Source organism: Cyclopterus lumpus, chromosome 14, assembly GCF_009769545.1.
Source record: "Cyclopterus lumpus isolate fCycLum1 chromosome 14, fCycLum1.pri, whole genome shotgun sequence".
NCBI lineage: Eukaryota > Metazoa > Chordata > Actinopteri > Perciformes > Cyclopteridae > Cyclopterus > Cyclopterus lumpus.
Window position 1 is genome coordinate 10,749,087 of NC_046979.1, and position 14,713 is coordinate 10,763,799.

At 40.3% G+C, this 14,713-nt stretch overlaps 3 protein-coding genes across 3 annotated transcripts; all 3 read right to left on the bottom strand.

The window, feature by feature from the left end:
* Positions 1-243: 243 nt before the first annotated feature.
* dynll2b (dynein, light chain, LC8-type 2b) lies at positions 244-2,202 on the bottom strand. Its single transcript, XM_034550065.1, has 3 exons — positions 2,001-2,202; positions 1,174-1,318; positions 244-1,050 (listed from the first exon to the last, which is right to left on the bottom strand). Exons 2-3 carry the CDS (start codon positions 1,303-1,305, stop codon positions 913-915), a joined length of 270 nt encoding a protein of 89 aa, XP_034405956.1. The 5' UTR covers positions 1,306-1,318; positions 2,001-2,202; the 3' UTR covers positions 244-912.
* A 2,133-nt stretch (positions 2,203-4,335) lies between these two features.
* On the bottom strand, positions 4,336-8,738 carry LOC117742867 (serine/arginine-rich splicing factor 1B-like). The gene is given in 5 exon segments (XM_034550517.1): positions 4,336-5,916; positions 6,297-6,469; positions 6,561-6,787; positions 8,265-8,317; positions 8,319-8,738. Coding segments are annotated over 5 exon segments (810 nt in total). The 5' UTR covers positions 8,460-8,738; the 3' UTR covers positions 4,336-5,700.
* Positions 8,739-9,212: 474 nt separating this feature from the next.
* Positions 9,213-13,785, bottom strand: pigs (phosphatidylinositol glycan anchor biosynthesis, class S). The gene is given in 13 exon segments (XM_034550515.1): positions 9,213-9,817; positions 10,285-10,495; positions 10,575-10,675; positions 10,857-11,002; positions 11,210-11,324; positions 11,413-11,555; positions 11,652-11,892; positions 12,248-12,339; positions 12,447-12,536; positions 12,625-12,736; positions 12,860-12,999; positions 13,693-13,734; positions 13,737-13,785. Coding segments are annotated over 13 exon segments (1,746 nt in total). The 5' UTR covers positions 13,771-13,785; the 3' UTR covers positions 9,213-9,538.
* Positions 13,786-14,713: the final 928 nt, after the last annotated feature.

Here is a 14,713-nt window from a genome sequence, read left to right on the forward strand (position 1 = left end):
CAAGGTAACTCCTTTGTGTTCAGTTAGGTAGTTTAACCTTCAACAGTACATCGGTTCTTGGAATCAGATAGGTGACTTGGATGTCAAAATGCTGTAGTGGAGAGTACAATACTTAAATCTAAATTAAGTAGAGTATATCAGAATGTAGCCTCAAAGAACTAAGTGTGTATCAAGGGTCACGATAATGTGATCAGAACTTTAGATAATAGTACATGCAAGTGAAGCAAATTCAAGGCACACGTACACATTTTGAACCAATTTACTGCGTCAGTCGTTTTGTGCTCAACATGTTGAAAATTGTACAATACCAAACTGCACACTAAATTACATTCCAGAGATATACAGCACTAACATTGTAAAGATTCACAATTGAAGTGGAAACAGGAATGTTAAAGCATGTAGAACACCGTAATTCTCTTGGCATGTAGTTCTCTTTTAATTGTAAGCAACAGTCTTGAAATTTATATTCAATCTCAGTCAACACTGAAAATTAAAAATCATTTCAACAAAAACTTTCTGTTACTTGTTTTAATTCCATGAAAAATAAGTTATTATACAACATATCCATATGAAAAAATGTACAAGGTCCGTGCATCAATGCACAGCAAAAATAATATACGGAAATCATTAGTCACAAGTCTGGCAGATGCAAAAACACTGATTGAGTGCTGGAATGGAGAGTAGTTATAAATTGACATGTTCTATGATCAGCACATCACCAGTCCAGGCATGACTAAAGCGCAATCCACCGATGGTGCTAGTGTTGAAGGTGGCACACAATAACAAACTGAAGCAAACAGGAAACCATGAGGTAGGCATTTCTGCAGAAAGGTGGTAGCAAATGAACAGAGTGGCACAGAAGTAGTATTAAGGGCTGAATTAAAAGTAGTTTTCGGGGGGCATGTTTGGATTTCAGCCCGACTTGAACAGTAGAATGGCCACTTGGCCCAGGTAGAAGTAGATGAAATGCTTCGTCTCATGCGTCACGTAGCTGCCAAAGTTCCTCCCAACAATGCAATGCCATGTGGGGTTGTACTTCTTGTCAAACTCCTTCGGGGGAGACAATAATAATAATAATAATAATAATAATCATATCATTAGGTAAAAGGCCACTTACAACAGGCTTCACACGTTACATCTTTGAACTACTCATTTAATATTAATCTAATGTACCTTTTTGACATAGGCAGCGATATCCTTTTCAATGTTGTACTTTTCCATAGCCTGCATGGCACAGTCCACGGCATCCTGCTGCATTTCATCAGACATGTCTGCATTCTTTATCACTGCCTTCTTCTCAGTCATTTTGGCGGTTTGACTGCAAGGAAAAAAACAATCAAGTGACATTTTCCACATAGTTCTTACTAGTTCCAGTGCATACAGTGTTTCTTGTCATTGCAATTCCAGTCACTATAGCTGTATTTAGGCATCTACATATTAGGATTTCATGATTTATAATTCAGACTTAGATGAGAACCCATCTTGCCAATCCAATTAATTGGATATGAGGCCTTGTAAAGCAGGATCATCAAGTCATCTGGATAACTGAGGTACAAACCTTGATCCATCACTTGTACACTACAATGGCATTGTTCTAGATAGATAGATATACTGAGTTTGAGAAACACACAATGGGTCCATTTTGCACTTATTAGAGTAAGCAATAAAAGGTTGCTGACAATATATAGCCTACATATCTACAACTGCACTGTACAGCAGTACAACTTTGATTTACTGCTGCTTGTAAAGTAACATAACTATTCATGCACATATTCAGCCACAATTTACTTGAACTCAATTTGTAAGGTTGACAAACATCCATATAAAAAAAGTGGAGGGCGCATTCATACAGCTTTTCAGGAAAAACACAAGAGGCTCAGGCAAGATTAGCATGCCAGCCAAGGAAGCATCAGTCTTCACTTTCCCCTGCCAACAATACACAGGTTGTATTATAAACAAGCGAGGTGATGCTCGCTTTCACAGTCGCATTTAACACTTACCGTCTCTCAGCGAAGTTAAATTGTCAAGAGTTGTACGTTACGGGCAGCTGCACAGTTTTCCGTTCATTTATCCAAAGAAAGCGTGCGTCTTTTACTCCGCCCTCCACATCACATCCGATCTCTGATTGGCTGGAGGGAGGCCTCCACCCTGATGACAGCGTTTTTTACTTGCGGACACTGCCGGCATCTTATTTCCACCCAGAATGCACTGCTTTCAACCTCATCCACTCCCTCCCTCCTTACAGTCGATGGCTGCGGACGAAAAGTCCAAACAAATTACCTCCTAACGACTAATCCTAAGGATTTTTCCTTGACCTCGATGTAAAACGTCACGGGGTCAAGGAAAGATGTGAAGGAGAATTCGCGAGGAGTTAGGAAAAGACAACTGTGGTGCCTAGAGAATCGACTACGCTTTAACTAACCTACGTAAATACGATGCGACGGTGGACGTCACTGACGTAGGTCTGTAATGGCTAAACTACAACGAAGGACTACAAAAATAAACATGACCCCATAGATCTATAGTTCCGATGCATGCAGAATAAATAAACTGGTTCACTCGTGGTGTGTGAAGGATATACACCGGAGGTCCTTCCTTCCTGCTGCTGTCACACTTAACAATCAACACTGCTTCAGTGGAAATTAAACAATTCACTCGTGCAATAGCAATGACACTGTTCAATGTCAATATTTCCTTTGTGCAATAATAATGTATCTTATTTTTTATTTGTTACATGTTTGTAAATAAATGTATATCAAATTAAACGAAAGGGTTATCGCTGTCTATTTAACATCATTAACATGAATCCTATTAGTTTATGACTGTATGACAATAATGGTTGAACCTGTGCAAAATAGGCTTATCGTTTGTTCTCGTGAACGGCCAAATGGTGCGTCACGTTAAATATGGCCGCAGCAAGGATTGTGGGGCGGGATTATCTTCTTTTCTGCAAAGGAAGGCCTAGTGTGTCCTATGCTAAGGGAGATAATAAAGAAAGCTTGGAAGCACCTCTCCTTAGCATTTAGAGAATACGAACCGGGCTTAGATACTTCAGGGTAATTTCGCTCAGCTAGGAACCTTCCTAAGAAAGACGAAACGTGCTTTTCGACCGCAGCAATGCTTCCTTCAGAGTAAGTGGTTGATCCAGGTGATTAGGTTGAACGAAGGTATCTGGTAAACTTGGAGAGCTTTAGTTCAGATGAATGTGCGTCCTTTAGATCCCATATAGTTGTAAATACACTGAAAACACATTACAATATATATATATATATATATATATATATATATATATATATATATATATATATATATATATATATATCACACTGGGATGGTGCCTCTCATGTATTAACAATACATTTGATTTATAAACAGTCCCCCCGCCCCATAATTAAAAATAGTTTGTTCTTTAAAATATCTGGAGGGGATCTTTAGGCATCAAGGCTTTAAGTTTACAATTAGAATGAAAGTAAAGAGAATTAGCAGTTTCCACCTTAATATTAACAATATTTTATATTTGGGATTTCCCTCTGCTGTAATGCCTACATGCTCACCAAACAGACTTAGCTGTCCTGTGAGTATTTTTCAATAATTTTTGGTGACAAATAGAAACCATGCCACTGCAAAAGTGGATTTATCTTTTGTGTTAGTGTCCATTCATATACAAATGCACACAACTATTTAAAAAGGGGATATGTAGTCACCTATATAACCACACAATTTCACATATAAGTCTGAAGCTGTTAGCACTTTCTTTCATTTTGTGTTCTTTACTTTGTTTAACTATTCTATTAGAAGGACAGAACAGAAAAAAAACACAATGGCCCAATGTGAAAGTTTAAGTTAAGCTTTTATTGAATATTGTCAGTTATCTCTCCTTCCATCACTATTAATGATATTCATCTTTTATTGTGCTTAGATCATGGATGTACCTCTCAGCCCCTCTCCTAGTTTTGAGCATACCATTTGTTTAAAGTTTAATCTTAAAAAAAAAAAATCAATCACTCATCTGTGAGGTCTTACAGAAAAACATTCATTTTCTTTTGTCCGATAGCCAATTTGTGGTTTCCTCTGCAGGTAAAATGCTCCCATGCTTCAATTTGATCTCACAGCATACTACTTTTCAGAGGCAAATATTGTACTTTAAAAAAAAAAAAAAACATTAACTAGCACTGGTAGAAATATTATATAACACTGAAAACATAATTAGAAATCAAGTCGTCCAAAAATAATTGGCATCACACACAGGCTGTGTTGAAATACAAATGCATGAGTATTTAAGTGCCCTACCGTTGTGGTATTTGACAAAGTGGGAAGGAAACACAAACACTTAACCTATGTTATTGAAATTTTTATTAAAAGAGAATAAAGCTTTAGGATACTGGAGATTATACTTAAGAAAATCAATCAAATCATCCTTTGCAGCAAAAGACTGACCTAAGAAAAAGATACAAACCACATTAAGGTCACATTCCCTTGTCGCGTCCTAGTCCTCCCTCTTCCCTCCCTACTCCGCTGTTAATGGTCACTCACTATTTACCACTCTCCTTAAGCGTGTGGATCCATCCTGCACCTCCCAGCCCTCCTCTTGGGTTTGAGCTGAGCTCTTCTTTTGTTATAATTTTGAAAAACAAAAATCCGAAAATAACCGCTCGTCACAGTGCCATCAGTAATTGTGTCTTTGAGGTCCCACACAAAATGGAGAAAAAAAAGAGAAGTAATTTGGATTATTTGAAAGCCAATTCAGTTTGAATATTTCCCTATTTCCGGTTTGATGGGGTTATGTGGACAGGGCCAGGGGTCAGGATCATCTCCCGGTAAAATGCTCCCATGCTCCTGATCCATGTATCCATCCTGATGCCTAATCCTAATCCTGCTCTGATCCTGATCCGGCTCCGGAATGGGGGGACAATGAGCCCAGTCCAAACCTTCAGAATACCAGCAGAACCAAAGAGAAGGAGGCAAGTTAGAATCACACCTTCAGAAAATACCAAAATAAAATGTCAATAAATGCATCTACGAGGGAGTTTACTTCATGAAAAACAGGGAACACCCTATATAATCATTCCCAAAACAACTAATATTTACTTTGGAGACTAAAAGACGAAGAAGAGCAAAAAAAACACAAGTTTTGAGTCTCCAAATACAAAGTGGTATACAGAACTTGTTACAACTGAAAACATTAAACAGCAGCACTCTATTGTCAAGTGCATGTTAAAAAAACCAAACAGCCGTATAATGCAGATTTCACAGTTGACAAGGCACAGCCATCATACCATTGGTGCCATATTTGACTCCTCCTCCTGTTTATCTTAATATGAACTGTTTCCTCTGTTCCAATCCTATCCTGTTCCTCTGAACTCTACAGAGAGACACACAAGAGGGTCAAAAGGACAGTAGTATATGCTTTAAAGAAGTTAAATCTTCAAAACAAAGCGTACAAAGACAAGCAGAAGAAAAGTATAGGTAGGGTGACAGATCAGAAAACTGATGGTGAGAAAGGGAAAGGAAGAATGAGTCCGTGGACAAAAAATATCTAAATAAGAAAACTGCAACAAAAAGTGGGGGAAACAGGGATACACAAGAAGACAGTGTAAACAGGTATCATGAGATGATCCGTGATGACTATACAGGATTTGTTGAGTGATGTGAAGATTTCCTCTGGCTCTGAGTCACACCATTGCTTTAGCTATGGTGGCTCTAGGTGCGGGAGCGGGAGCGACGGGGAGAGTAACGTGGAGACCCTCTGCTGCGACGTGACCCACACTTGATTTGGCTTTGGCTTTGGCTCGGACTTGGGCTTCGGCTACGACTACGGCTCCTGCTCCTGCTACGGCTCCTGCTACGAGAGCGAGAGCGACCATAGCTCGGGCTGCGAGGACCGTCCACCTTCACATGAATGTAGGCAGTCTCTCCCTAAACACACACACACACACACACACACACCTAAGCATCAATTATCATGTGTACGTTTCTATACCCAAATTGGACCTCTGTGGCCCACCAGTGGGGTACTTCCAAATGGATGAAATATTTAAGAACATTGGGGGAAATTTACAGAGCCCTTAATGCTCAAGAATCCACATAAATAACAAAACAGTAATTCAAAAAAACACGTGCCCCCTTTTTTTGATACAAAGCAACATTGAATAACCATTTAAACATAACACTGGCATTTACTTACTGCCCAGTCATTTCCTCCTGCTTTCTTCATTTGAGAACACTTTTGAATTCCAAAACGTAGTCCAACAGCCATTCCTTATTAAGTTAGCTTGCGGCTGCAACCCCATACGTACCTCATGAGACCGAAACTTGGTGTTATCCAATTGACGGACAGCGTAGGACATGTCTTCTTTGCGTACAAACTCAACTACCCCGGTGCCATCACGGTACACATCAGCATAACATACATCACCTGCCTCGCGCATGTGATCCTTCAGGTCCTGCCAGCTTCCACTGGATGGAAGACCTGACAGGAAAAGGTGGTGTGAGACTCATACATTCATCTATACACTTAAAGAGAAAGGTACAACCGGCATGAGGGACAACACATTGCCTACCTGACACAAGAACCCTGTACTCTGAGCGTCGAGAGGGAGGGCCATGCCTTCCCCTCTGTGGTCCCATCGGTCCACCACCACCGCCGCCGCCGCCGCCGCCGCCACCTCCTCCCCCGCCGCCGCCACCGCCTCCTCCTCCTCCCCGTCCACTTCTAGGAAACTCGACACGCAAGCGGTAGCCATCGTAGTCATAACCATCACGCCCGTAGACGGCATCCTCAGAATCCCTATGAAAGCAGACAGTTAAAACTCACCAAACTTCAAATCAGCTAAATTAACACAGAGTATTACTAGTTAAGGACTAGTGAGTATTCCCTGACAAAGGAAATATGGGGTGGTGAAACAAGGTTGTTGAGCTTTTAAAATAAGAAAAACATGAAACTTGACTATTTAACTAGAATCATTGTAGTCTTCCTTATCTAGGTCTATCTGTACATAAAAACGGGAGCCATTTAATGCAGAAGAGAATTTGATATGCTCAGTATGTCCAAAGGCAAATACTCTTTATTGAAAGGTGTTTCATTTGTGCAAATGTTGAGCCTTTTAAAATTTGTTCACAGTCCTGCAGTGGATTACCTCCTTCCTTTTCTTTGCATCAACGCAAATCCATTACTGGCCTTCTTAATCTAAAGACATGTGCTTTGAAAAACGAATCCGATCTTGGTCGAACTAAGAAATGTTGTTTTGTAGTTCTGTAGTTTTGTAGTTCCTTTAATAGTTTTTGTGTGAGGAAAGATCTTTTAGTCATCCATCATTTAGTCTTTGGTTCAGGATCAAGAAATGTACAGCATTAATGTTAGAGATAAATTGTAATTAATATCAAATAAACAGTCAATTATTGTCTCAATCAATTGATTGAATTACAAATGATAGTCATTTAGTCTAAAAAACATCAGATAATAGTGAAAAGCCCCTCAGAGTTCCCTAGAGCTCCTGGTATTTTAATATCATTATGTGACTCGTTTTGTCCGACCACAAAGGCATTCAATTTACAACAATGGCAAACAAGGAAAGGCAGCCATTTTCACGTTTGAAAAGCTGGAGGGAGAATGTTGAAATAATGAATTGAATAATAAATAATGTTTCTGTCGATGAACTAAACAATTAGCCATTGCAGCCAGTGGTCGTTGATGCGGCGGCTATCCTACTCGATGTGCAAGTTATCGAGAAGGAACTGGGTATACTCTAAAAACAGCCAGAAAAAGTGGGTATAGCTCCACTACACCACTGGTTGCAGATTTAAATGCCAAAATTACACCTTCGGTTTTACGAACAAACTTGGTGGGGCAGGTTGGAGATAATTTAGAAAAAGCGTCTGGTAAGAGTTTTGGTGCAACCAATCCATCGTGCACTTGTATGCAAATACAATTTTTATGTTAAACGCCACGCGTTAGCTACAACAAATGCAGTAAATTAGATTTGACTAAATATCAAAAAAGCTTTCTGTATAATGAGTCAATAACGCCACATAATACTCCCTCCAAAATGACCACGCAAATTATTCAATAACGTTACCACTTGGCAACGATTTTAACAAATGTAACATTTGTGAAGGTGTGATTGTTTGCAGGGTAAACCTAATAAACCGGCAACTGGGACTACGGGCCTATCGGCAAGTGTTTCCTCGAGACATCCTTTGAAACACGTGCAGCCTAGCAGCCTAGCTGCACCGCCGTCGCGACGTGGCGGGAGAATGCGGCTCACCTCGGGTCCTCGAACTGCACGAAGGCGAACGGTGGTCCTCCTCTTCGGTTTTTTCAGATCAATATCGCGAATGGCTCCATATTTGTAGAACAAATCTTCGACGTCCTTTGAGCGGATGTCGGGGGGAAGATTCCCCACGTATATACGACAGTCGTTACTGCCCGCCGGTCCTCGGACTACACCTCCGCCAGACATATTAGCACAAAACTAGCTAACAATAACAGCTAGCTAAGGAAGTTAGCAGGCTGGCTGAGCGGATCTTCTCCGGTCGAGCAGACGTTAAGATGGCGCCTAGATGGATCACTGGATATAATATGTAGTCGGCGAAATTAATTGATAACTATGCAGCTAACGGTGCAGATGCAATCCTTCGGGGTGGATGCCGCAATAATCAAATTAACACGAGCTAAAACTTGCGAGCCGGGAACTAGCCTTTCTCCAACAAAGCGCTCTTCTTCTGTGGTGTGACGGTCACAACCACCTTTAAATCTGCGCACAGCGCCACCTGTGGCACTATGGTGGAAGTGTCCCTCGGCCGTTAGGCTTAATACAAAAAGCTCTATCCTTTGAAACAAAAGTTGATACAAAATATTGTCTTTTCTGAAGCTTCCGGTTAAAACGAAAATATCTTAATCAACGGGACTGGACACATTTAATCTGCTCATGAAAACCATGTAATATGATCAAAAACAGCTACTAAATGGCCAACAGTCAGTTATTTAGTTTGTGGGGCAAAACAAGAAACACTGAATTACAAACAACTCAGTTGATGAAGACAAAGAGATGCAACTGAACCCTCTACAAAAAGAACTAGCAAGTGGACCCTGTGTTAATGTTACATTTTAATAGATGACATCACTGTAAATTGCTTTAGCAATGCCTGCCAAATCTAAAGATATACCATGTGGTATTCTTATTTTCTTGCTAACCAGACAGAAAAAAAAAGAGTTAGAACTTAAGTTTTTATTTGTCAATAACTTAGAATAGAAAGTGGAATTCAAATATAAAACGTGTGCACATTTACAACAGCTTTCCAGTATACAGTGTCACACAGCCTTGGCAGCCATTCATTAATATATTTTAGTAAACATAATTCCTCACGTAAAACAATTAAAATCATACATGACGGTTTTGTACTTTACACACCCCAATGCTGCAAATTAGTCTTTTTTCATGCATACCTTTGCACCTAAATATCAAGGCCACTGACCAAACAGTTCATAACGTGTGTTTTGTTCAGACCACCTGTTCATCATGTCTTCCCTTCATGCATCTCAGTCCTTTTTGGCTTGCTTCTCTCTGCGTTTCTGGCGAGCGTCAGACACTATTTTAAGCAGTGACAGAAGAATAGGCACGCACATTGGCAGAAAGAGTGGTATGTAGATGGCAAACTTCTGGTCATCAGGGAAGTAGAGGAGATGGAGGAGGGAAGGGTCAAAGAATGCCCTTTCTGATGCCAGGATAGCCTCTTTACTGTACTGCAGAGCAAAGCGGAGGTTCCCGGTCTCCAACTCAGCCACAGCCAGCTGAAGAGACGTGACAGCACTAGACACCTGAGGAACAGCAGCAACAATCACAGGTTGGATACAACTAATGCAAAATATATGAAACAGATTACTACAATAGGCAACTTCTTTTAGTCTAAATACCAAATTAAGCCCTGTAATTTGTTCATTCATTTGTTCAGCCAGACATTGTATTTGTATGAACAGCTTTTATGTTGAGGGGTAATAACTTTTTGTTGTGTTTTTTTCCTCATTAAATAGTAGCGTTTGTCAAATCCGTAAACCTCCTAAGCTCTGACTGGACAATAGTTACTCTAACTTGAGAGGGAGGGCAATCGATGAGCACAACACCAAACCTGTTTTAATCACTCAACAAATCAAGATGTGGATGGCGTTTCATTACTGATGAGATGCCCCAGAATAAGGCCAAATGGGATATGTACACCTACACATATTTGCTCACAAAAAGGCAACTTATAAACACTTACTGATTAATGCAAGCGTGTGCATCTTACCTGTTCAGCAATGTTGTCATTGATAACAATGTTGCCTATTTGTTCCAACAGCTGTGCCAGTGATGTGATGGTTGTGGTTGCTGTTGCAACATTTTCCACACTCCGACTCCACATGAGACGGTCCAGCTCCCAATCAGCTAGCCCGTTACTGCCGCATGGTGCCACCAGGAAGCCAGAGGGAGCAGTAGAAGACTGGACACCCAGCAACAGTCTGACAGGACATTGTAGAGGAAAGTTACCTTGTCTTTACATGAAAAGCAACACCAGTCCTATTGTAGGTGTCCACTTACCGAAGCTGTGCAAGAAAGACTCCCATGACTTTGGCCATGTTGATGTTGACATCAACAGGGAATACAGCCTCTGGTCCATAGAAACCATTCACGTTATAGACCTATAAAAACATGAATAAGACATTATTTGGTTGTTTAGTACCCAAAACAGCAAATGAAAAGTGGGAAATCACTACATAGCGAACAAATTATTAGTAATATATTATATATTCACTTAAAATAAGCCATAACCAGTCATAGTAGACCATTGATTCCCCCAGTGATGCCGTAAGATTATTTTACCATAATTCCACCCCAACGTGGAGAGTGAAACGCATTAGAGGGCACTTCCTGTTTCTTGCGGTCGTGAATGTAAAGGGGTGAATGGTGAGCATCCGGGACGTAGAGAAGAAAATTCAACACCGGGTTGGAAGATGCAGCGTTTGAGCCTTAAAATCAAATGCAAAAAGACAATTACACACACACACATATATATATATATATATATATATATATATATATATATATATATATATATATATATATATATATATATATATATATATATATATATATATATATATATACACATACATATACATCAGAACAAACTCCACCACATTTGAAACACATTCAGTGTGTGTGTTTTCTTTTACCCAGTCTAGCCTCCACAGGGTTGATCACATGTGCAAGGCTGTCAGAGTGGAGTGTGTAGGCACTGAGGCTGCTGTCAAAGCGCGGGTTGACACCGAGCATGGCATAGTATAAGGTCTGCAAGTAGAATGTGTTTAACATACAATGGCTGAGCATCCTGTAATTTGTAATTGTGCACATTGACACATTTCCAAACACACATTACCTGAGAGTCAATGCTAAAGTTGGCCACAGACGCCAGTTTTGTAAGCAAAGGTTGGATGTAGGTCTGCACAGCACCCTCTATGTCCCAGTGTAGCCGGTGTGACTTTGGGTCAGGGTTCAGCAGACTGAATGTTATCTCATAACCTGAAGAGTGGGCAAGAATAAACATAGTTAAAGTATACTGACTAGAACATAAACAAAATGTGTCCCCTCTATGCCTGTGTTGAAACAATAACCCACCTGGGCTGGACTTAAAGGTTCTCATACTGTCAGCGATGCTCTCTTTGTTGCCAGGGCTGAGACGGACTCTGTCGCTGAGGGCTGCACTGATGTCGGTGTGGCTAAAAGACATCACCTGCAACACCTGCTTGATCCGAGGCTCCAGATGAGCCAGTAATTGATCTAGTGTCTTGCCCACTCTCATCTGGGCACCGATACGCAGCAGGGCTGTTCGACGCTGTCCGACATACACGTCCATATCCTAAAAGGCATGAAGGTACAGATCGGTATATTATCTACTACTTATCCAGAGTCTCATAACGGACTCCTACTTCTGTTTAAAAGCTGTGCAGATAGTACTGTATTTAGACAGTTAGAAGTTAGTCTCTAAGATGTAATGACAGGATATATTGGATAGATTATAGAGAAAAGGCTACTAAATTCCACAGAGATACATGAGCTCAGAAAAGATCATCATGAAATAAAACTACACACAGACTTTCATTAGCTCTTTTAACATGTGAACAAATACAAACTAATGAAATACAGAATATGAAAGGACCAACCGTAGCCAAACAATACTGTTTAGAAGAACATTTTAAATACATAGTTTTCACCTCAGGCAGCAGTGAAGATGACTCTGGGATCACATACACAACCAAAGAGCCACACGGACTCTCACTGAGTGTGTGCAGAGATAGATCTGCCTCTATAAAAGAAGAACAAGAGAGAAGGAGAGAAATGAATGACCTGTGAACTCACACAGAGTTAACAAAAGAGCTGAAAGCTCGATTTGACAGGCAGACAACATCTCACCTGCAGCAGTGGGCTGGTTCAGGGCATCCTCCTCCATGATTGTAGCTGTGCGGTACTTTGTCTCATACCTGTACCTCAAAGCTGTGTCCTCTGGAAAATACACATTTGAGGCATATATTACCTTGCAGTCTTCGTATTTTTGTAACCACAAGACAAACTGCATTAATAAATAAATCACCATCTACGGTGTGTTCCTCATCCTGTATCTGTGTCAGTGGGACCTTCTTCTGCTGTTCTGGTGTCACCGTTCCACGTGCAAACACAACCTCCACCTCAGCACTCAACTGTAGCTACAGAAATATATAAACAAAGAGGAGCATTTTTTTTCTTCTTCAAAAAAGGTACACATATATTACACATGGAGGATGAAATAGGTAGCAATGTGTAATGAAAAGCAGAAAGCATGAACAAACCTGCAGATTAGACAACTCATTTATCTGACTGACAGGCAACCAGGCGCGGTACGTTTCAGTTGTTCGCCACCACAGAGGGACTCCCACGATGATGACCACTGCTGCTATGGACAGAGCAGCCAGCTGGCCTCGTCTGCGCTCTGAGAGACAGACAGAGACCGCAAGACAGGCAGATGAGCCTCAAGGCATCACTGGACATACAGGCGTGTTTGTCAACTGTCAGAGAGTTTGTCATAGTAGAACCACTGTGACGAAATTAGCAAATCAATGCATAGGACTGTTTTATGCCAATACGGTTTTTTAAAATGTATTTATATTATGATATCTCAAAGTACATATACTTTGGATTGCAGGGTTGGCCACTGATTTAACAATATGTCTACATATGTAATTATTCCATAAATGACTGACTTACATAGAGATTGAAGACCTACTAAAGACTTTCTTCAAGTATTAAGACGAAAAGATGTAGTTATACGTTAAATGGCTGGATGACCTGTTTTGGTTTTAGCACTAGAAAAATACAACATTGAGAATTCATAACCTACAATGGTGTTGTTGATTGGGAAATAAAACATAAATTAGGAATATTAGACATAACGTGCCAACACATAGTAATAGCTTAGGGAGGGCATCATTGCTGCAACAACGGCGAGCTACATGTTAACTAGCTTCAGAGGGTCTGCACGTGGAGAAAGCAGCCTCGTGCTTGAGTCACTTAGACTGTTGCACGTGTGAAAATCGCTCTGACAAACTGCTGTAAACTGGTTTAAATGCTGCCTTTGTGAAGGAAGGAAATAACGAAAACATCATTCAGTTATGAAGCTACTCACCCACTTCCGTGGTAGCCATTTCTGTCGCTGAACTGAATGGGTGCGTTTGTTATATGGATGCATCCAGTCAAACGTCATGTGACCGAATATAAGAACTGAGCGGGCGGTTCGTGTGGTACCTTTCGTACCTTCTTATATACGGTGTGGTATAACAGCATTGAGTCGTGATCCAGATACATGGCCTTCTTATAAACAGTCCAGGACATAGCCACAATTTAATTTCATTTATTAATATTGTAATAAACAACATCTTTGTTTGTCCCACACAAAGAGAAGGCGAAAGGGCAGTAAGTAACCGTCAGCCCACCCGGTGGACATTTTAAACGCACAAACACAATGTGAAACATTGGTAACCAGCGCCCCATGTGGTTTTGTCCATGAATACAAATCTGACCAGAAAAAAAGAAACTTTATGTCACTTCACTTACTTATTTATTGTCAAGTCTACATACATTTTGAGGCTTACTAATGATGATGATGATGACGATGTTATACTTGTCTGCATTTTATTGAGCAATATCTTCATTATCCCGTCCGAAACATTTGTTTCACTAAGCATTTTCTATTCAGAAAGGTTGTGTGAAAAGCAAGGCTGCACTTTTTCAGAGTGCACTGATGGATAGCAAGTGCACATTCACACCTGGAAGCTACAACCAAAGCTGTTCTGATGACAATTTTGAGTCAAGGGCATTGCAGGCACTGATGACAATTCTTCACTTTGCCCATTGATCTCAGGATTGTTCTGCTGACTTTCTGGTATAACCTTTAAGCCACAAATGGAAGATTTAGCTGTCTTGAGTTCAGGATTACGTCTTTCTTGAAGAGTTGAGGAGATTAGCTTTTTGTTTTCTTGAGCTCATGAAAAGTTGACTTTCTAGAGAAGCGTGTTTTGCACAGGGCAGCTAGGCTACACACATATTATGTTCATATAGAATATGATGTATTCCTTTTGATTAAACTACACATACGTGTATAAAGTAGTTGAAATTAGCACAACCATAAACTTCTACAGCAGTAACAT